Below are 24433 nucleotides of genomic sequence, written 5' to 3'. Positions count from 1 at the left end.
TATTTCTTTGTGACTAAATGCCAGCTGAGCTGGCATCCTTCATCTGTTTCAATTCTGCCTTTTCTACCAGTTGTATGGGAACTACTGTACAGCTGTATTAATCTGATGAGTACTATACTTAAAAAGAAAGCCCCCATCTATAATGCAAACCCACAGCAACCACCCCCAAAACAAAGAAGCAAACAACCCCTCCACCAGGTATCAGAAATAGTGTGGCAGGAGATAACATCATCAAGGTGAAGGAGATAGGAGATGAGTGTTAAGAAATAATTAGAGTATGCTGAATTATCATGAGGAACTACCAGAAAAAACCCAACCAACCAACCATTGTTTTCAGAAAAACTTGGTCAGCTTAGTATAAAATAATAAAACTGTCACTTTTGCTTTATAGCTACATTTTTTTGCAGTACTAAGCTTAACTCTGCTTAAACAATATAGCTATAAATACACCCTACCTGAATTTCCATGAAAAGTAGACTCACTTATCGTTTGAATTAGTCAGTTGAGGCTTACGGAAAACCTAGTAGAAAGATACTCATGCTAATATAGTACAAGCTCCATATAGCAATTCTGCTATATGGAACAGGTGGATGCATGTATTATGTGTTACATATAACATGTTTTGGTAGTGGTGCATTCAGTCGTACTTTGCTATGGCTTAAAAGTTCAGTAGGGTTAAAGTCTTACAGGTGATACTTGAGGTTTGCTTATTTAAGGAAACTTTAATGACTTTTCATGTTTAACTTGAGATAGACGCAAGTATTATTTGAGGACTAAACAATTGTATGAGCTTGAACACTGGCAAAAGGTAATATAAAAATAAAGGGCTTTTTGCCTTCTAGAAAGTTTCTTTGTGCCAAAATGAGACCTCAAAGTGCTACAGAGACTTTAAAGCTCTGTTTGACAAGAGCTGAATTAACAGTAATGTTGGATTTGTAAAGACAAAATATTTCTGTATAACCATTACTTCAAAATGAAAATGAATCTTTCTGGACTTCTTGGCAATCTGCTAGTTGGGTTCCTAAGAAGGGAGCAAACCATTTTATGTGGGGCTTTCAGAGTGTTGTAGGAAGAGGTCACATTCATCAAGGTTTTGCCTTGTAGGGCTAAATTTCAAGCTACTTTCTCCCTCATTGTCCTTGAAGACCACAGTTGGCATTATTGATCATCACAGGGCTTAGAAATGCAAGATGAGTTGTAGCATTTTCAAATGCAGAATTTTTAGTTATATTTATTGCCTGTTGCTCTAATGAAGGAGTAGTTAGCCCTGCTAACTAACACACTCTACAGGTTGCATCACAGCTTCTGTGTTTCTAGCTACCAAGCTCAAAACACACAGGTAGAGCAGACGAAAGACATACTCACTCCAGCCTGGTTTTCTCCATTTTTCAGGGGAATGTCTGCTACTTACTGTCTGCACAGGATGAGACCGTGTTTGTTGGTGGCCACGAAGAGTTAGTTTTCAGAGAGTTTTTAAAGGCTATAGGCTACTGTAATTTTTTAAAAGTATTTTTTATTAATTAATACTCAGGAGGTGGACTGAGCACTAAGTGATGGGTCTGTTGTTGCTGATGAAGCCTGTTAATCATTTTACATTTGGTTTTTAATGATTGTAGGATCTCTGATAACCTTGTACAGTATGAAAATTTGATGGCATTTTTCAGGGGTTGCACTTGGTGCTAATAAATCCCAGACGTCACAGGAAAACCTTAGATTTTGAGCATAAGAACAGAGAAGTGGATAAGGAATTAAGGCCATTTGCATGCATGGATTTTTGTGCTGTTTGTGGCATGACAGGTGTGGTCTGTCCTTCACCATTGTGCAAGAGAATGGCTCAGAGCATTTCTGCTATTTCCTGTTGAGGTGCAGGAATTACCAAAATTGTCTACCTGGTCCCTCTCATAATTAGGAAAATGGAAGCTGAAATTGGATATAAGAGAGCAATACAAAAGCTACCAGGGGAAAAAAGCTTTTACAACAAATCCCATTAATTGTGGCTGTTACTTGAGCTTGGGAAGCCTTGCGACTTTATACTGTGAATGAGCATTAAGTACATTTATTACTTGTTTTCAACAAAGACAAAGAAAATTTATGAAGGCTGAAATTTGTTGTTGGTTGTTTTTATTATTTATATTTTTAAGATAAAGCTGTGAGAACCAGCCCCTGTTAAAAATGAGTTACAGTATAAATGAAGCCACTTAAGTTTATTTGGCAGATTTCGTTGTCCATTTTGGACAACAGAGCTCACCTTTTAACTTCACAGTGTATTTCTAACTAAGGGATTCTGTGTGCTTTCGCTGACTTGAGATTAAAAGGGCAAGTTCATTCTGAATCTGTTAATAGAAAAACTCTGTTTATGCTCAGAAACCCTGTTCTGGTTTTAGCTGAACATAAAATTTTATCCAGTACTGATCACGAGTTACGTACACAGAGAACATCCTTGTGTGCTTTTTAGTGCAGGATTTTCTAGGTATTAATATCACAATACCTGTTTACATAACAAATTAGAGGTTTGACCCCACAAGCTGAATTTCTAACTCAGACACAATGATAGCACATGGTTTTGTACATGCTGGAATGTTGCATCTTGCATTGACTACAGTTAGAACTGTAGGTGTTGAGAACATTTGGACATTAAACACATAGAAGCATGAAAATTAGAAGTGAGCTATGGAGCACTTCAAATAGATATTTGGCACACAAGGAATGAGGTTTTACAGCATAGTCTTTTGTAAAAGGTTTTTCCAAGGATCCACTCATGTGAAAGAGATAATTCCTTAAAACGCATTTAATATTTTGTATCATGTGGTGAAGGATTCATATCCACAGTCCTTATATACATTTTTGTCGTTAGAAAGCTTAATTTTCTGAGACTCTTCTTTATGGTAACTTTCACAAAGTGTAAAGTATGTTTGAAATGGAACAGTGATTTTATTTTTATAAAATGTATTTTTTTATATACTTACAAAGCTGCTAAGAAGTGAGGAGCTTGTCTTCCATCTCATTTGATAGTAGTACGTTTTAAGATGTCATCGTGCAGTTACCTAGGAATATTTTTTTATGTCATTACTCTTTTTTAGTTACTGTGCAGTAACTGTGCAGAATGAACTCTGCCCTACTTCCTGTGTCTTCTGTTGTCAGTTTTTCTCTTTTCCCTGAGTGTATTCTCTCTTTTCCAGTATAGAATGTAATATCTTGAAAAGTGATTTTTTTTTTTTTCTTATTCTACCCAGAGCAATGTAGTGATAATGTTATCTGATGAGTTTGTTGAATTTGATGGATTATATGTAAAGTGAAATGTTATTTACAGTAAAATACAATACAGAAGACTGTATTTTCAGGGTAGGGATTTAAACAATAAACTGTATAATAAATGCAATTTATGATTATGATAATTGAACTGCTTTTGTAGTAACCAGAAAACTTCACTGATTTGTGGGGTTTATTATAAACTAATCCTCAGTACTGGGAAAAATGTATTTTTAATAGGCAAAGTTAAATAATTTAATACAAAACTGGAGAGTGCCCATACTCAACTATAATTCCAACCCTAACTATTCTATGATTCTATGTGATGCTCCAAGTAGGAAATATGTTCATATTTCAGAAAACATTAGGATTGTTTGGTACACCTAAACCTCCTCCTTCATGAAAACTCGTTCAAGAGAATTGTTTCAGTACTATTTTTCCGATTGTAAAGATGAGCTCATGAATATTTTTACTGTCAATATCTATATCAAACTCTGCTCTCTGAATGAACAAAGAGTATTAAATAGGTCTGTCAGCATTCTGTTAGCCCCATGAGACAAAATGCGTCTTTACAAATATGTGAGTGCTGACTAAACAGATTTGTTGTATCTGGAACACATTTGGAAGAAATCAATAGTTTTTCCATTTGTGGTTGTGTAACAGATGGAATGAAAAGCCAGACTTTGCTATGTAGGAGTAGTACCTTCTTGTACACACAGTAATTAAAACAAACAAAACTGCTTATTACAAAGAGTGAAAATTGACAGGAGAAGGAGTAGAACTTTAAAACTCAAGGTGCTTAAGGATAGTGTATAGGTAAAGTAAATAGGAATTTACTCTGGCACCTTTACTGTGAATGTGCTTGGGCTCTGTTTCTGAGCATAATTCACAGGTTTGGAACATAATCAGGCTAGAGCTTACACTGATTTGATTACTTTATGTGAAACTTGTATCCGTATGAACAGACACATATATTAAAGCCACAGCTAGAAAGTAAATTCTTAAATATGCTAAAGGTATAGAGAAAGATCTACCAAATATTTGTGAATTTAGCTAAAAGTGGATTTGAATGCCCAAGAGTTCCAGGCAGTTTGTAGCCTCAGCCATAATTTTCAGTGGCAATCCTTTGCCATTACCCATAGCAATTGCCATTTAAAATTATTAACGTTGAGAACTGCTGATCGCTACCTAGGCATTTTCTTTGTCATCCCCAGGAAAGATGTCCAAAGACCGGGCTCTAAGGAAGCAGCAGCAATTGAATAATTTGGCATCAGCAGTGATAAAGCTTGCTAAGCCTGGAGATGTGATTGTGGATTTTTGCAGTGGAGGGGTAATGTATATTTTTGTTTACATGATGCAGTTTCTTTCAGCTTTCATCTTTGCAGTTCCAGCTGGTTGCTGCTGCAAAGCAAAAGAACGCATGCTGAAATTTTAGCTGCTTTCAAAGGTTTTGTCACTGGTTAGGAGATGTTTATCACATATGAGTCAGTATGAGGGGACACTGAAAAGTGACTTGGATGTTTTTCTTTTCACAGGGCCATGTTGGAATTGTTCTTGCTCACATGATGCCATCATGTCAGGTAAATTCTGAATAAAAACTAAAGAGGGTATGAGCTTTGGTCTCTGGTAATTATCTTAAAAAGACGTGCATGTAGGGAGAATAAATACGAAGATGTAGTTGTCTCAGCAGAGGACTTAGTTTTGAAACATGCACATTTTTAGCATGATCCCAAATGTGTGCTGTGCTTTCCTGAGAAAACAGAAGTTATAGGAAAATATAAGATATTTGCAAGCCGATTGATACTGGCAAGTATTAAATGCCTTCCATTGTTGTTGCGTTTCCTACTAATAATTTTGGAGATCTTGAGCTCTGCCACAAGTAATTTTGAGGTTTTCTCAACTGAGCTACAAAGTTTTCTGCTAGTTGGTGATGTACTTTGATTTCTTACTGTTATTTTGCCTTACTTTCTCCTGTGTATTTAATCTAGGTGGTGCTCATAGAAAATAAGGAGTTGTCTCTGATCCGTGCTAAAGACAGAAGTGATGAATTAGGTTTAAACAACGTTTGGTTCATTCAAGCAAATTTGGACTATTTTAATGGGACTTTTAATATTGGGGTAAGTGATTATAATTTTTCCACTTCAAAACTTCAGTGTCTGATGAATTGTTCTTGAAACGACTAAAATACCTGGGAGAAGAAAATTCTGTATGTCCTTACAGACAGGTGTTTTTTACACTAGGAGATGTACCCTTGTTATATTAATGTGTATTAAGTTAGTTTTATATTTTTTACCTGTTTCAAGTTAGCACTGCTTCTATATTATATGAGTGAAGAAAAAGGTAATGTTTGTATCTTGTTACTTTGACATCACCTCTGCATTACTTTGCTGTTTTCTTATTTGTTATCTGCCAGGAGTTCAAGAGTATGTTTTAAAAGCGTCGACCACTTCCTTTCTGCTCCACATAATGTTTCTGCCCTTATGAACTGTTAGGGTAGTGAAGATCAAGGTTCAGAAACAACCTGTTGGAGTGCCAAAGGAACTGGTACATTGCACTGTTACATGTTGTAGAAGCCATCAACCACAATAAAGGATTTCGTTCTATTAGTGAAGGCTGCCAAATGCTTGCATGCAGTGCACATTTACATGCCGACACCCAGAGGAGTCTGTGAAATCTTACTCAATTTTAATACTTCCATAGTACTCAGGATCTTGGCTAATTGGTGAGAACAAATTGAAAAGTTTAAGGTTTGGTGGGGGGGGGTACGTATTTTTGAGCATGCTGAGTTCTCTCCTTTTTAAGATCACTAAAGTGAACCTGAAGTTTCATGAAACATTCTTCTGCTTTCACTTTTCTGTGTGCACTGGGCTGTTCTGTGGAATTGCAGCTCCAGAGGTGTAAGACAGGGCAATGGTCTCACACTGCATTAGCCATTAGCTCTGTTGCTCTCTTCAGAGTCCACTTTGTTTCCATGTGTCTACAGATGCATGGATTTGTGAACCAAATGCATTATCTGCATTAGGCCTCACTTTATTTTGTTTCAGATGGTGAGTTCAGTTTATAGGATATCTTGAGAAAGCTTTGTCTTGGATTTTATTTGTGATTTCTCCTATCTAAATTGATTCTGAGAAACCCAAAGAAGTAGTCGATGTACAAGTTCATAGAGGCTCAGCAAAGCTACTGGTTTTATCTGCTGCTGGTTTAAGGTCTCTTTTCCAAATGTGCAAGTAAAGCAAAGCAGGGGTCTGTGTTTTCTGCTTGGATAGATGACCAAGTACTGTAATTATATCCTATGATAATTTAATAGCTGTGATATTAAGAATCTATTTCTGACATTAAACTAGTTTTATTTTTGTTGTTAAATTCATCTGTACAGAAAACTTTTGTTGTGAAATTTTCTTATTAATGTTTTAATGTTCTGCTTGAGACAAGAATATTTGTTACCATCTGTATGCTGTTATAGTTCAGTTGATGATTAATGGTCTGCTCAGCTGAGCTTACATCAAGCAGTCTGCAAACAAAAAAGTCTTTGTTTTGATCTATATCTTAGAGCAAAGTTTCTCTTTTCCAATTGCTGTACCTGGAAAAACAACTTTGAATCCTGAAATCTGAGCTGTGCAGTTTTAAACGTTTTTCCGGAATTTACAGTGAACAAAGAAAACAATGCAGATTTACAAATCCACACCAGTGCATAAAGATAAAATCGTGCCTCAAAAATGACCCTAGTTTAATGAAAATAGAGAGCAATGTGTATGTGCCAGGCCTACTCTTTGAGCTACTGAGTACATTGAAGAAGGCAGAGAAAATAATGCTTCCATTTCACCTGGTCCATTTGGTACCACAGGTATTATAGGAGACTACTGCTTGCCTTTTCTTGCAATATGTTGAGTACAGTGAGAACTTGCCTTTTTGTAGGAGGGCAAGAAGAATTTGGATGCAACCTGTGCGTTGCCCAGACATGCATCGATGTTTACAGGTATTTGGTTGTTGTGACTGAATGGCATTCTAGTTTTAGTTTGAAAGCCCATCACTAAGAAAAAGAAATAAAAGAAAGAAAAAGAAAAGGAGGGCAAGTTGTATTTGATGCTTCATCCTGGCCAATGTTTAGTTTTTAAAGTTTTTACTCAATACCTTACATTCAGATGGTCAAAATGTATGCAAAAATGTTGTCCTTTAAATGTGAACTTCAGGTGTATCTTTTAACTCTTGCTGCTAAGTAGAAATCCAGTTTTGAGAGAGTTCTTTATATTTCTTAGTAGTTTTTGCTTAACAAAAATTTCTGACTCATCATGACAGTAGTTTTGAGAAATTGAGAAGCGGGCCTTTGTTGTAACAGCTTTCATTGCAAAAACTTACTTGTATGTTTAAGTAACTCAATCAACAAACAACTTCTGCAGTAGGATTGTATTAAGAATATTACTGTAAAGAATTTGCTTTTTTCTTTGTTTTTTAACATTGTAGGTAGCTCTGCATGCATGTGGTGTGGCAACAGACATGGTGATCGAGCACTGTATCAAGGCACAGGCAGCCTTTGTCATCTCCCCATGTTGTTACGGCTTCATTCAAAACACAGTGAAGTTTCAGTACCCGCGAAGGTAAACTAGAGCTAACAAAATAAGCTTTAAAATATCAAGCTGAACAAAGGAAAAAAATACTAAAAGAGTATAGAATTAATCAACTGAAGATCATTGCAAGTATATAGGCAATGATAAATGATAATGCAGCTGTTCCTTCCTGTTTCTCTTTGCAAACCCATCCTGAAAGGGAGCCAGATTGGTAATCCCAGGGTTATTTTTTCTGAATTTATCTATTTATAGTTCTGAAGACTTTTTACTACCAACATAAGAAATGGAGTATGTGGGAATCTATGTAATATTCAGACCTTTTACCTTTAAATAACAAAGTTAATATAAAACTCACGAAAATTACTGTAGAAGTGGAATTGGCATTTTAATGTTGGAGAAAGATGTTAGCAATCAGCTTAAAGAAATGGATCTGCTTTATACCACAGTTTGCTCCTTGTGAAACTCTACTGATTTATTTCCAAGTAGACAAGCTCTTCTGTATTTCAGTTCATAGTTTTAATACTTTTTCAATGGACATGTTATCTTGAAATCTGCTGTGTTAAAGATACATAAGTATCTTAGACTTGAGAATTTAGATGCCTTTGATATAAAAAAAAATTAAATGATAAGCATTAAAGTGGCAGAAGATAAGACACTAGCAGCTGTCTGAGGTGGAACTAGATGGGGGAAGAAGTCTGTGGTTTCCTCAGAACAAGAAACTGAGACATGCTATCTAAAAAAGAATCAACAAAGGGAAAAAATAAATATCTTATGCACCCATGTTAAATATTTTGCATATTTTATCTAAGTGTGCTGTCACAGAAGTGCACAGAGAGCAAATATAATGATTTTGTCAGTTTGATAAACTTTGCATTTAACAGTGTTTTCTTAGTCAGTTTGGTTCTTTCATCTCTTTGTGTGCCCCTGTTTATTTTCTCTTGTGACACAGAAAACCAAGTAAGTATTGTTAAAGAAAAGGCAGTAAAATTTTAAGCTTGCTACTGTTTAGCTTTTGACCAGTTATGTTTTTAGATTATGAAGACTGGAAATGCTCACTATGTTAGAAAATTTTCATTGCTGTAGATGCTGTGAGAATGTAAATTCTGGGTTTGTTTCCTGAATTTGAAATCTAATATTGTAAGCCTATGTAGAAAACTATCAACTTTCACTTGAGCTAGATTTTAGGGTTTGCTTTTTCTTCTTTCCTTATTTGATATGATCGTAAAACCTAATAGCCTGCCCATGTCCCCGTATTGCCCTTGTTCTATACTTAGTTGTCTTGCAGAGGTACCTTTTGTGATAGGAACAAAATATATGCATGTCTAGAGGTTGCATACATGAAATGTATTTATGTGACAGTATGGAAGCACCAGTAAATCTGTATTAGCATTTATAATGATTTAAAGAGAGATTTTTTTCCTGGATAATACAATAGGTCGGAGGGAGAAGCTGAAAACAACACCAAGTATGCCGCTTCTTTTCTAGCGAACTGTAACTGTAATGGTTTCTGGGGGTTTTTTTATGCCTTTCTGTAGGATACTGATATTACTGTTTTGTTTGAAATATATTCAAGTATGTAATGATTGCTTCTGTTTTACACCCATGCTTTTTTAGATATTAATTAAATTGGGTTTTTTTTGTTTTCTTTTTCCAGTCATCAGTTCAAAGAAATTTTGTCCTATAAGGTATGTAAAAGGTGGTGGTGGTGAGAAGGTTATGTACAGTTTCTGTATTTCACTGAATCTCTTCTCAAATAAAAGTGGTTACATTGTAATTGCAAGGAGGAGCATGTGTTATATGAAATGTTCATTAGCAGTGCAGATATCATTGTATTGCATTCTCTCCACCATACATTTTTTTAAAGCTTTTTTCTTCAATAAAATTAAGTAGGTTCTCCACAAAAGATTTTATTATCATCGAGGTAAATCATAGAATCATAGAATAGTTAGGGTTGGAAAGGACCTCAAGATCATCTAGTTCCAACCCCCCTGCCGTGGGCAGGGACACCTCACACTAAACCATCCCACACAAGGCTTCATCCAACCTGGCCTTGAACGCTGCCAGGGATGGAGCACTCACAACCTCCCTGGGTAACCGATTCCAGTGTCTCACCACCCTAACAGGAAAGAATTCCCTCCTTATATCCAATCTAAACTTCCCCTGTTTAAGTTTTAACCCATTACCCCTTGTCCTGTCACTACAGTCCCTGCCGAAGAGTCCCTCCCCAGCATCCCGATAGGCCCCCTTCAGATACTGGAAGGCTGCTATTAGGTCCCCACGCAGCCTTCTCTTCTCCAGGCTGAACAGCCCCAACTTTCTCAGCCTGTCTTCATACGGGAGGTGCTCCAGTCCCCTGATCATCCTCATGGCCCTCCTCTGGACTTGTTACAGCAGTTCCATGTCCTTTTTATGTTGGGGACACCAGAACTGCACACAATACTCCAGGTGAGGCCACACAAGAGCAGAGTAGAGGGGCAGGATCACCTCCTTCGACCTGCTGGTCACACTCCTTTTGATGCAGCCCAGGATACGGTTGGCTTTCTGGGCTGCGAGTGCGCGCTGCAGCCGGCTCACATTCATTTTCTCATCGACCAGCACCCCCGAGTCCTTCTCTGCAGGGCCGCTCTGAATCTCTTCTTTGCCCAACCTGTAGCTGTGCCTGGGATTGCTCCGACCCAGGTGCAGGACCTTGCATTTGTCATGGTTGAACTTCATAAGGTTGGCATCAGCCCACCACACAAGCGTGTCAAGGTCCCTCTGGATGGCATCCCTTCCCTCCAGCATATCAACCGGACCACACAGCTTGGTGTCATCAGCAAACTTGCTGAGGGCGCACTCAACCCCACTGTCCATGTCAGCGATGAAGATGTAAAACAAGACCGGTCCCAACACCGATCCCTGAGGGACACCACTCATTATCGGTCTCCAGCCAGACATCGAGCCATTGACCACAACTGTTTGTGTGAGGCCATCCAGCCAGTTCTTTATCTACCGAGTGGTCCATCCATCAAATTGATATCTCTCCAATTTAGAGACAAGGATGTCATGTGGGACAGTGTCAAACGCTTTGCACAAGTCCAGGTAGATGACATCAACTGCTTTACCCTTATCCATCAATTCTGTAGCCCCATCATAGAAGGCCACCAAATTGGTCAGGCAGGATTTCCCCTTAGTGAAGCCATGCTGGCTGTCACCAAGCACCTTGTTGTTTTTCATGTGCATGCCATCCAGGAGAATGTGCTCCAAGATTTTACCAGGCACAGAGGTGAGACTGACTGGTCTGTAATTCCCCGGGTCTTCCATTTTCCGCTTCTTGAAAATGGGGGTTATATTTCCCTTTTTCCAGTCATCGGGAACTTCACCTGACTGCCCTGAGTTTTCAAATACGATGGCCAGTGTTTTAGCAACTTCATTTGCCAGTTCCTTCAGGACCCGCAGATGGATTCCTTCAGGTCCCACGGACTTATGCGTGTTCAGATTTTTAAGATGGTCTCGAACCAGATCCTCTCCTACAGTGGGCCCAAGGTCTTCATTCTCACAGTCCCTGCATCTACCTTCTAAGAACTGGGTGGTGCAGTCAGAGCCTTTGCCAGTGAAGACCGAGGCAAAGAAGTCATTCAGAACCTCAGCCTTCTCCAAATCCTGTGTAGCCAGTTCTCCTGAAAGCTTCCTCAGGGGGCCATTCCTAAGATACTTCAACATTTATCAGTTAATTACAGGATGCCAACTTTTTCAGGTCTTAAATACAGCTGATTATACTGTGGAAATGTCTGATCATTTTTTAGGTAAAATTCCTGCTTTTATAGATACGGTTTTCTGATAAACGTTAGATTTCTCCCTCTAATTTATGTCTGGAAGATTGGACAGAGTGAGTAGAATGAGTTTATACTTATAAGCAAGAATTTTATTACAATATTGTTTTAAGACTATTACTCAGAATTGTTTCAAAAATATTCAAATGTTTTGACCCTGGGGAGCCAGGGTCTTTGTGGAGATGGTTGGAGATAAAAATGGGAGGAAGAATCAATGAGGCATGCAGATCTGACAGAATGAAGATAACAGGTAACAGGGGAGTGAAAAAGGACAAGAGCAGAGCGGTGGACAGCAGACTACTGGTACTGATCTGTTAAGCTTTGTCTGGTGCATTTAAACTAGTTAGTGAAGGGCAACCAAAAATTTGAAGGTTAAATGTGCTCAATGTGGCATGGAAACAAAATATTGACATTTGGGAATAGTGGGGCTATAGAGAAACTTTGCTAGGTTTATATGTCAAATCCTAAACAAGGGTTTTGGTGTTTGCAATATAGAAATAAAATTTGGAGATGCAGAATAATAATTTCTAACAGAAATATGAGGCACATGTTATTTCGAATATTCAAATGTTTTTTTGGGATAGTGAGCTGTAACAAAGATGCTCTTTGTAATAAATTATCCTTTTTAATCCTCAAGTAAGAGGGCATTTTAAGAATACAGAAAATTTCCAGCCATCTTATATAAGGAAGTTCAGTTATCTGGTGGTATGCTAATCTTATCTTCATGACAGTCTGCTTTGTGTCCAGTTTACACATGGAAATAAATGTTTATAGATGGAGATTATAAAAGTGGCACAGTGAATTTGGACCTGCTGTTATTTTTTTCCCTTGGTTAACATTCTTTCAGCACATTTATATGTTTCTAACACATAACCATGAAGAACTCAGGTTTCAGTTCAAAAAAAAGTTTATTTACTTTTATTAAAACACATTAAAAGCAGACCTGTTGACAGGACAGAAAGAAATGGTGGCAATTACAAAGTCAAGATGCCTAGATTAGGATGGTGTGTATAACCTCATTAAAGCTCGGTGAATTCTTAATCTGCTAATTCATGGAGGTTTAAATCACAGGGTTTGTCAACACTATAGAAGTTTCAGCATTTTATTATTTGTGTTGCAGAAGGGCACAGGGGCCAAGGACAAGGTTAAAAAATATAACTGCTCTTAGTAATGTAAGATTCTGTACAAACGGCCTGGGCTGGTTGGTGCCTTAAATAATCCTAGTTATAAATAACTTTTGTTATACAGCTAGCTATATGCATTTTTATGTTTCATATTAATAAATTGTTAAGGGTTATTGGCTAGTAGCCAAAGCTGCCATGTGTTAGCCAGACATTGTCTGTGTCACCTCCCTCCAGTTCCCATTTGAGATTCATTTCTCTTATCTTTCATTTTAGTGAGATCTAAAAAGACGTCCAGAAGTCTGGCAATTCCAAAACTTTTTTTGATGAGAACTTTTTACTGTAATTCATTAGTTTATATCTGCAAGGAATAAGGTTATGATAGCTGTAGATTTCTACCATGATACATTTTGAGACTGTCAGACACTCTCCCTATAGGAGAATTGGAAAGTAAAACTGAATAACTTTGTGCATACAGCTTTGAAAACTCAATAGGAATTGAAGGTGTGGGTGTTCTAGTAAGCAAGTTAACTGTTTATGCACACAGAAAGTTTGGGCAGGTTTTAATTATCTTTGTTATTTTAGAAGTACTGTCTTCTTTCTGCAGCAGGGAATGTGGCAATTTAATGACTGTCATGGGGAAGTGATGTAGTCATAACTTAGTCTCTAGTTTAACTAGAACAGGGATAGTTCGAAAGTGAATTGTGCTCATTTTGATGTAGGAAAATTTATTGTTCACAGACAGGTATTTTCTGCCTTCAGGATCAATTTTTCCTTCAGGATCTTCTAGGTTGATCCTGAAGGGATGTATTTGGCAGGGCCGATGAAGTTTGACCCACAAGGTGATTGATTCTTCTGGGAATTAAAAATCATTGCTTGGGTGACATGTGCAGTAGATCAAATCACCTATTTAAGTATTTTGTCTTGGCTGTTACTGATTCAGAGATGCTGCCACATGCTAGAAGAAGACTGTTGCTCATCAGTAATTGAAGGCAAAATGATTCTGCAGAATGTCTTTGAAGAATGCTATCTTTTCTACATTGCATCTAATTCAACTGCTGCAGAGAATTAGAAAAAATTTAGCAAGAATCAGATACTCATTAGTAGCCATGTGGTCATGGTTACAAACGCTTGATTTACACATACACTAACAAGCCAAAGCAGTATCAAATCTGGGAGCTGTACACAGATAATTTTCCTATAAAAATAGTCTTCAACATGGTTTGAATCTTTGAACCATTTAATTAGATTTTTCTTTATTTATTTGGAAGAGGCAAATGTGACTGGAACAAATTTATTTACTTTTTCATTCTTTTTTCTAGGAGCACATGACCCTTTGCAGATTTGCAGATCAGACAGCTGTTCAGCTTCCACCTGAACGCAAGCTAATTGGTATGAATTTCTGCAGTTGTTGTGTAAACTAGCTCTGTAATGATTTAACCTTAGTACACAAAGGTAGAAGTAGTACTTTTATGAACAGGACATTAAGTTGCTGTCTTCACAAAACACTTGAAAAATCTGAGTTTCTTCACATTTCACATCTTGCTGTTCTACGTTGTGGAATAAAATGGTATAGAAACTCTTTTCTTCTTTCAGAATGATCAATTCTGGAATGGATGGTTTGCCTTTTACTGATTTTTAATTGTTTCACTTTCCCTCCTCCCGCCCACTCCCTTCTCCCACCATTCTCTGGCAAGAATGAGGTGTTTGTAAAGCTCACTAAAGTCTTTGTATTGCCAACATATTTTACATTAAAAGCACAGATCCCTTTGTCCTGCTTGTAGTCTCTGGGGATAACTCTCTTACAAGGGCAAGCATCTAATAGGAACAATAAGGCTGAATTGCAGAGGTTGGGTTAGCTTTGGTCACAAGGACAGCAAAATACGTAACACTTGATATATTTGGAGTAAGCAAAATCATTTCTTCATTATGCAAAATATTCCAGTATTGTTTGACTCACAAAAGGGTATAATGTGCTCCTGTCTGGTATTAATGTTCTGACGGAAGCTATAAACGAGCTTCCAGGTCAGAAAAGACAGAAGGGAACTCTCGGGGTATAACTGCATTCTTGGCTTACATGAAACATGGGAAAAATATATTAAAGCAGGAGTAGCAAGTAATCATAGTGTTTTAAAAAGCTTTCTTTGAAGAATTCAAAATTTTTCTTACACAATGCATAAAAATAAAATAATATAGATTCTGAGATATAGATAAGAATACAGATTTTTTTTTTATAATGAATTTGTTGGTGCTTTTGCTATCATCACAGTATTTGAAAAAAATTAAGAGTTCAGTTACCAGTGTAGAACCCTACATTGTTTCCTGCTCAATACTGGAAAAGGACCCAACATGTTTTTGAAAGATTGTAAAATTTATCTGTTCTCTGTCTCAAATGTCAGTTTTTTTCCCCACAAATGTAATTTTTATGTGCTTTGCCCTGAACAAAAACCAAACAGAAATCTTATAATCTTATTTTTGTCCATTTCCCTGTATCATTGCTTTTTCTGTTTTAAAGAAATTATATTTTTTTTCTTTTAAGTTCCATATAACACAAATCTGTTTCAGTGAAGATCATTCCCACTTCAGTGTTCTGTTTCAGCTTTGGAACTGGTTTTATGGGAATATTGTTGGGATACTTGCAAATAGTTGAAGATTTTTTTTGTGCTTTGTGCAATGCATGATCAGGTATTGAGAAAACTGTGTAGACTTCATTGAATGAAAATATTCCTGAACAGGCAGAGACTTTTTCTATTCTATTGCAAATGGCAAAATTTTTCACTATTTTAGGATTGTATTGAAAACTGTATTTTAGCAATTACCACTGAATATATGCAGCTCCAGTGAAGTGACAAATCATTTTGTTTCGTTACATGTAAGTGCCTAAAGTGTTCAAGTTACAGCATTCTGTCTGTGTCTGTTATGGCTGAAACAACACATTTGTCAAAAGAGTTATCACCAATTTCTGTAGTATCTCTGAATGTAAAAATATGCAGTTGTGCCCAGTTCTGCTATACATGGCAATTCCCTCTTAAGTGAACGAAGTTCTCTTTCCCGGTTTTGCTGGACATGTGTGCTTTATCCACTCTAGGCAGCAGTGGGATCTGAGTGCAAGCATACTGAATGGTTTTGTGAACATCACTACAGCCCACATGATTTATTCTGTCTGATCACAGAACTGCTCCATGTACTTCACGCAGACTTCCTGAGAGCACACGGGGAGCCAGGCCCCAGTTGTGGCAATCCCAGCTGCACCTTAGTGTGTACATTTTGGACAATAGTGATGCTGCTGTCAGCGGCAGGAGCATGTACATGCTACTTTATTCAACCAAATGCAGAAGGTGATTTTCTGTGGAGCCACAAATATAGGAGAACAGTGCCCCAAGAAGTAACTTACAGAGATAGAATAAACTGGTATATACATATATATTACAGAGATATAATAAACGTAAATCCATACAGTTAAAAAGTTCTTTTTCAGGCCTAATCTTATTGTATCTCTCATGTGTCTCCTACCCAGTTACTACCCCTCTCAAATTCCAAGCCACCAACAGAACCCAAACAGTCCAAATGTCAATGTTGGTGAAGTCAAACTAGGGAACTCCTTTTTAACTAAGGAATTCAGCTGAGAAGGAGAAAATACTTTGGGTCATTGGCTCACTGTGTAAAGACTGAATAGATTGGACTGAGTACTGTAGATTGTGATGTGCAGCAGCTGTTCTGAAATACAAGGATGCTAAGGAGCATATTTGTGCCACCTACTCAAAACTTCTGCAGGCACCACAGATGCATGTCAGGGCTTGTCACCGTACAGGCACTCACACTCTGTATATATTCAGGGAAGAGAGACAGGTATTTCCAGAGGGGAGTTTGGAATGACAGATTTGTATCCTGATGGTAAACAGAATGGGTGCTTCTGTCTCCCTTCATCTCAGACCCCAAAGATATTTAACTGTACGGTTCTGTCAGGAACAAAAGAGGTAGGATCACAGGCTTTTGAGACTGAAGCAGGACTGTGCCTTGTTTGTGACTTGAGACTGTATGACTGTGATAAAACATTTCAAGGAAGTACTAAATCTTTCTTGCAAGAGAGTTTCAAACTGACGAAAATACAGTCTGACAAATCAGTTCTGTATTTCAGAACATAATAATTATAAGGATTGAATACTTAAAGACAAATGTCCTCATCAGCTTGGCATGGCTGTATCATTATACAAACTTTTAAGCAGAAAAAGCCCTGGAATTTATCCTTTCCATTTTTTCTGCAGGTAAATCTGAGACAAGTTTAGTTTTCATTAGTAATTTAGTACTTTTGTTTATCAGCAGTTATATTCATATGTCTCAATTACACTGGATCACTGTTTGGTATTTTAGTCTTTTGTTGATCCTCAATAACCAGAGATTTTCAGATTTTAGATGAAAGTGCAAGAGGAAAAAAGTTATGGATATAAAGGGAGTAGAAGTTTGGCAATTCAGAGAGCTAAGCTATAAACCAGGCATATTTTTTCTTCTGTGGGTTTTACATTAGTGCATGGATTTTTCTGTAAGCTTTGGGCACACTTAAAAATAATTGTGCTTGTAACATTTCTCCATATATAGAGTTAATAATTTTTCTCAAGAAACGCTAAATGAGGGTTACAAGTCACAGATGTGATTTAGAACTATTAATGATTGTCTGTTTGAAGTAAACCAGATGAAGATAGTTTTTAAAGTAAATTTGGAACTTATTTTTTAGATGACTTACTGATGTGTTTTCCTAACATTGAATATTGAAGTGCATGTTTCTGATAGGTTCTACATTTTTGTTTTGCATGCTCTCCTTTGCTCTCTTTTTAGGAAAGCAGTGTATGGGGCTTGTGGATTTGGATCGGGCGTTGGCTGCAGAAGAACAGAACTACTCTGTCCAAGTTATATCTATGGAGCCAGAGAGTTGTTCTCCAAAGAACAATATGCTTGTGGGCATCCCTACTTAGAGTGCGAAACTTGCATTTGATTTGAAGTTGAACATAAATCTTCAGTACGTAATGACATCCAGCAGATACAAGCATAGCTGGGAAACAGACGTTGGACCCATTGCATCTGAAAAAGGAAGCAGCATAGAAAGTCTTAAAAAGTGAACTGCATGCAGAGCATCACAAATCACACTTGTAATGTGTCATTAAGAACTTTTGGTTCTCTTCCTGAGAAGCTTCTGGATCTAATGACTGGCATGGAATCATATCCATCTGTAAAGGTTTAAAAAACAGTTGGTCTCGTTGAAGAGAAGGTGATTTCCTTTTTAGTAAAGCTGTCTTGGCTGCTTCAAAATTACATCTGTGGTCATAACTGCATTTGTGTTCATAAGCAGAGCAGTTATCAGCCAATAATGCAGATCATTAGAGGAACAAAAAAGATCAAATTTATGGTGTCAGTGAAGAAGGCTGTGCAACAGGTGGTGGCTTGACTTTGCTAAAGAATTCCATACTTCTACAGGAAGATTATTTTTAATAAAAGTTCATTGGGATACTTTGGGCATTGTTCTGCTTATTGTATTCTAACTTACCAATCTTTTTAAAAAGACTTAAAAATTATCTGTAAGTATTACACATGGATTCTGTAGCAAGGCATTGGAAAGTGTGTTTAATTAAAGAAAGCAAACCCATAATTATCTATTGAGGTAACGGGAGCTAGTGAGGATGTCAGTGAATGCCAACCAATGCTGCCTCTGCCAACCGAAGTGTATAGCTTCCCATTCTTAAGAACCTTGCTGTCAGAAGGAATTTTTAAGGACAGTTCATGTGTCTGTGTATATCACCTTCACTGATTTTATATTCAGAACAAAATTGCAGTTGTGCAACAGTTTGAAAAGATCAAACACAGTCATGGTAGTGTACAGTGAAAATAAATGTTCTGTGCTCTGATTAGTAGGCAGTGTTCTACCCTAATTTAAAATCATCTGTTGACACTAGCACACTGGAAAATAGCTCCTAATGAGATTTTACTGCATGTTTATGGATTTGATACATTTATGAATTCTGCCATGGTTTAATTTAAATATATCTGAACTTTGGTCATTGTGAACATACCTTCAGTGCATGCGGTAAGCAGAAGAAAAGGTTCCTGAAATAATTCATTCTTCATGAAACTTACATCTCTAAAAGATCTAAATACTTGGGTGTGTTTTAATGCGAAGACTGAAGGAAACTGCAACTTACCTGGAAGCACAAATGTTAGCAGGTAGGTATGAATTAATACCTTTAGCCTGAGTTCTTCGTTAGATAATGATTGAGTACTTTTTCTGCAGCTTTCTATAGTTACTGGAATAACTGGAGGTTGGTAAATATATAGCAAATACAAGAGACACGGCAATACGAGTTGCCTCCGAGATTTTCTGTCATACTTGCCCAAAGATTTCAGTTTTTAGCAGTCTGTCAAGTCTGAACATTATTCATGTTAAATTACTTTCTTTAGAACTCCAGATACTACATCTGGAGTGAGAAAATGTCTCTTCATTACCATTTTGTGCTGCAGAAAGAACCCATCAAGGTGAGACATCTGATGCAAGCTTTGATACTGTTTACAGTAAGTATTTTCACAGTGCTGTGCTCCAGACATATTTTCATGACATCTCATAATATCTATCATCTTGATACCTTATGGGATAGTGAGACTGTATCCCATTTGTAATACTGCTTTGTGACCTTGTCACACGTGGCATCAGTTTGCTCAGGTTTCTTCTCGGGAGAACAGAATCTTCCTCTTGTCTAAGGGTAGAGTTACCTTACAATGAATAGTAAAGCCCGAACTATAAGTGAGGTGAACTGATGTTTGTTGAAAACTAAAGAAAAGGAGATGGAAAAAGCATAAAAAGGAGAAAGTATTTTCAACAGCTAATAATAGCTAAGTGATTGCAGATTAAATTGCCACTCTCTGCCCTGTATTTCTCTCTAGAAATGTGAGCTCAATTATATTAATTTTTAAGTCTGTTAATTTGTTAAATGTTTCCATATACATAAATGGTATGGAATTAATAGAGCCTGGAATTCCCTGAACAAGGTGACTGGACATTGTGGTCCTGGTAAGTGAACAACTGTTGTTGTTTTTCTAGTAGCTTGTTATGCAAGGAGCTAGCTTGATGTCCCAGATGCAGACCTAAATACTATTTGTGTTTTACATGTCTGGCCCCACTGCACCAGCTGTATGGTAAACAAAATGTTGTCCTAACACAGTCATAATTTTCTGTGGTCTTGCCAGTCTGCCTTTGTACTACCCTTGTAGCCAGTAATACTGGAAAAAAGTAACAGGAAACAGATGACCAAACTGAACTGAGCTGTTCTGTGTGTTAGTCATCGGTGTGTACCATATATCTTTATTTTTGCCTTTACCATGTTAATTATCTGCTTCCTCACGCCTATTTTTAAGAGGTTTAAGTACTGCCATATTTAGGAAGGGGTAGTAATCTACAAGGAAGGCTCCTAATAGGTACGTTGTCCCCTGATTTTCCTTTGGCTTGATCTTAATAGAAAAAGTTAGAGATGTTAGTATTACTCTGCTACACCAATCTAGTGATTGTTCTCACAAAGACACATATAAAATACCTCATTCATAGAGATGCCATAAATCTTAGACTGATGTTTTCTGTTTCTGATTATTGCTTGACTTTCAGCTACCTGGTGGATCTGTCCTTTGAAAGGGCAAGGATAATAAGCAGAATGTCTTTTCAAATAGCTGTCTTCCTAGGAAAAGTACTACTTTCAGTGTTTTTGCCTGGGAGCATTTGCCTGTCGTAACAAACTTCTGATGGACAATCTCAGGCCAAGTTCCTGTGATTTTATTACTAATTTTTTATTTTATTTTTTTTAAGGGAAGATCTAGATATCATACAAGTATCTGCTTGTATGTCTGCTATCAAGAACATTACCTACCTGTCTCTTTAATAAAATGAAGAAAACCTCAGAACTTTCTATGCTCAGACTTGCCCTGAACCTACCTGGCTATCAGGGTTTCAGTTCAGTAGCTTGTCCTCAGCTTATTACAATTATCATAAAAAGAAATTCAATTTCCTGAGTTCATAATATTAAGATTACATGCAAACAGTAAAACTAGAACCAAACTAATTTTCTCCTTGCTTGTAGCTTTTATTTAGTCAGAAATGAAATTATTAATGAAGTGTTCTGGTTTGCATTCTTCTCCTCAAAGTGAATTTAAGAAAATGGCTGTATTCTCAAAATTCCCCCAAGACGCCTGATGGGTAAGGAAGAGTGTTTAGGGTAGTTTTATAATAAGTCACTCTGGTAATTTCTGAGTGAAAACAGAACAGTTTTTAAACTTTTTATATGTCAAGTGGTGTATTTCCTAACTTGAAATTATTTTACTTCAATGTTTGAATTCTTTGGGTTGTTTTGTTTTGTTTTTAAAGTGCTAGCAGAAGTGTTCATTTTATGGAAAGTGCACGGTATTATTTGAGTATTCTTGTTAATGAAGTAATCACTGATTCTAGGAATTAAATTATTGACTAATTCTATGCTTTCTCCCCTTCGGACTATTTTTTATTTGGTTGTTGCTGATCTTTCAGAAGCTTGCACAGCATCAGCTCTGATGGAGTCCTTGAAACAGGTTTGCTAAATGTTACAGTTTTACTAATATTGAATATAACTAATTTTAGTGCTAATCTTTTATTAAAGAAAAACAGACAAAAGCCACAAATACCCCAAAGACATGTTCCAATATGATTGAAAAATATGAACCTGTTACGTGACTTGAAATGTGCCTATATCGCTTCATCACCTTTAATGTTTCAGTGCTTCAATGCTTTCAGCTTTAATGTTTCAATGCTTTCACAAGCATTCCTTGTGATAGTCTTCCTTGAGTGAAAGATTTGCCTTGAGCTTTATGAATTAGAAGAGCACTTATTCAGGATACAATTATTCAAGCTGCCCTTAAGATGGCAAGATCTCCATGATACTGAGGACAACAGGTTTTCATGCACTGACTTTCAAACACATAAAACATCATTTTTAGACTCCATTGTTTGTGGGTATTTGAAAAGTTTTAAGGGGCTTCTTTCTTAAAAACATCTGCATTAGCTTCAAATACTAATTTTTTGGGGTGTTAAATTGACCTTTTGAGAGGTTGAGTGAGCTTTGGCTAATAGAAGCTCTGCAATGCAGAGCTAGAAAAAGAAATACCTGGGGTGAGCTCTTTGTGTTTTCCCAGAGGGGTACAGCTGGTAGTTGCTGAGCGGAGCAGACATGGAAGTGAGATGAGTCATGGGGTATGTAAGTACCAAAGTGTAACAATGCAGTGGTAGCCCAGAAGGTATGTCATGTGTGCCCAGTACAGTACAAAACACACAGATGTTTTCAGCTTTTTGGATCTGCTGTACCTAAACACTTCTCTGCCACTTATGGTTTGGTTAGTTCACAGGAAGTACAGAAATAATTTATTGCTGATCATATTACTGCTAATACTGTTTGTTTGGGGTTTTTTCAATTACCCCCCTTTATTTTCAATGGATGTCTTTTTGAGTTTGGAAACCATTCATCAACACCAGTACCCAGTATGGTATTTATGTATTGGTGAGGATTGAGTTACATTTCTTGAATCTTAGAAAAGAAGTCTCTGTTTTGACTGCCTTCAGAATCAGGGTACAACTAAATGAATGTTGGAGTCAGAAAAAACTTCTATATGTGAGAACTGAAGTAATGTCAATAACTGTGTCATGTCATGACATTTGGATAAATCATTTGCTAGTTGCGAAAGAATTAGAAATAGATACATCATACAGAAAAAAAGGCATTTGTGCTTCTTCGCTGTGTTCCCTTAATATGACAAAGCCAAAGTCTAATTTCAGGAACTGTTTTAGTATTTTTGTGCACTTTAATTCATCAAAAAACATTAGTTCACATTAAAATTCTTACATTTCTGTCAGTCCTAAGTAATTTTATTTAACTTTCTATTAGTGTGTTGTTATAGCTCTCATTTTTCTTGCTTTCCCTTCTCCCATTGCTAGTTTTCCAACCCAGGTCATTGCTGTTCCAACACACCCAAAGTATTTCATGCATATTTTTAATTGTTAATGGCTTTTTCTGAGTGTTGTGTCAATTTATAATAACATGCCAGTGTACTTATTGTGCCCTTCATTCTAATATATCATTGTTGTAATTTTTAACATTTTTATTAGTATTTGCTTTTGCTGCATTTAGTGTTGTAACATTTCATTTAATGTTACACTTAGGATTTGAAGTTTTATGGAAGGAATGTATTTTTGAATGTATGAAGATAGAGTAAGTTAGTGTGTTTTGAGCTGTTACCTGTGCAACTGTGTTGTAGCTCAAATACCTTCAATTATAGCAATAGAATTCTAAGTTATATTAAAGAGAAATGCAATTGTCCAGTCATGGATGCAAGAGACAAAGGGAAATCACCTCTGTTACGTGAAAGTAATTAAGAGGAAAAGGCATATTTAAGGTAAACTCATCTGCACCATGGACCAGAAAACTCAAAACTTAACTTTCCTTTATCTCCAGCATTGCTTTGATGTCCAACTTCTGATGTGTTTCTTAGTCTTTTCTTTCTTTGAATTTCTGTAATTTACTTTTCTTTCTTTGGATTTCTGTAATTTTGTTCATCCCCAAACAGTAACATGTCAAAAGGCCTTGGCAATGACTCCAGTTAGAGAGGCATCATTTTGGAATGATTAGGGATTGATCTGCCAGAACAAATGTTCCTAAAATGTTGCAGGTAAGAAAAAGGAGAGAGAATTTTTTGCAGTTTTATTGCTTGTGTGGGGAGGTGATACCTGCTTCTGAAGGGTGCAGCAAAGTTAGGTGGAAATCATAGATATATTGGGTTGAAGGGCTTTCAGGAGGCCTTGATCTGTGATTTTCCCAGGGATAGAAGTGACCTGCATGTAGTTCCTTTTCTAAAATCATTACGGAACTTCCCCAGGCTTCACAGCCTTTGAAAGACAATAAAGGGCAGCCTCCTGATGCCAGCCACCTCTTCCAGCATTGTCAGATGTGTCCTATCTACTCCTATGGACTTGTATAAGTTAGAGAACTGCATCCAAGTGGGGGGATGTCCCATACTTGTATGAGGTAGAGAACTGTGGCCTAGAGTCCAAATGAGGGGAACAGGTTGGGGCTATGGTATGATGGGAAATGTTAAGCATGTAGGAAATAGCCAAGTTTTCTTGCCTATAAAATAAACATGAGCAAGTCTAAAATTAACTTGTTTAAGAAAAAAAAAAAAGGCATACTAACTACTCCACCAAGTAACATCTGACTTCTATCAGATGGTTTAGACTAATATTTTCAAGACAGCTGGGGTGCTGTCAGTGCAGGCATGTGGATGGGAGCAGTGGGGTGTAAATGTGGCGAGGGAAGGGTTAGTTGCAGGGAGGATGGTTATTTGAGATACTGCAGCTGTGGAACTCGCTTCCTCTAGCAGTTTCTTTTCCTTACCCCCCCCTCCCCCCCCCCCCATATGTTTGTAGGGACATTTTTCATCTGGTATTTCCTGGACTGTGGACCAATTCTGGGTTGTCTATGGCTATTTGAATTTATAAATGTAAGAGCTGCTTATATGTTTTCTTGAAACAAGCTGACCTACTATTTGGTTGCATTCAGCCTATATAAAAATACATACCAGAACACAAACATAAGTTGAAGAAAATTATGATTTTAATAGCTTGTATACAAAGTATCCT

At 37.0% G+C, this 24433-nt stretch overlaps 1 protein-coding gene across 5 annotated transcripts in view; it reads left to right on the top strand.

Moving 5' to 3' along the window:
* The window catches only part of GSTCD (glutathione S-transferase C-terminal domain containing), a 58083-nt gene extending 39834 nt beyond the window's left edge, over positions 1-18249 (top strand). For all 5 annotated transcript variants that reach the window (XM_065690808.1, XM_065690800.1, XM_065690815.1 and 2 more), the window contains 7 exons: positions 4464-4579; positions 4785-4829; positions 5238-5366; positions 7711-7844; positions 9469-9499; positions 14070-14139; positions 17581-18249. In XM_065690808.1, coding sequence (XP_065546880.1) covers positions 4464-4579; positions 4785-4829; positions 5238-5366; positions 7711-7844; positions 9469-9499; positions 14070-14139; positions 17581-17717 — 662 coding nt within the window. In that variant the 3' untranslated portion in view covers positions 17718-18249. The remainder of the gene's footprint in view (positions 1-4463; positions 4580-4784; positions 4830-5237; positions 5367-7710; positions 7845-9468; positions 9500-14069; positions 14140-17580) is intronic.
* The last annotated feature ends 6184 nt before the right edge of the window (positions 18250-24433 follow it).

The sequence above is a fragment of the Lathamus discolor genome, chromosome 1 (assembly GCF_037157495.1).
Source record: "Lathamus discolor isolate bLatDis1 chromosome 1, bLatDis1.hap1, whole genome shotgun sequence".
Lineage (NCBI taxonomy): Eukaryota > Metazoa > Chordata > Aves > Psittaciformes > Psittacidae > Lathamus > Lathamus discolor.
Note: the sequence above shows the minus strand (reverse complement) of the source record. Positions and strands in the feature narration are given on the sequence as shown.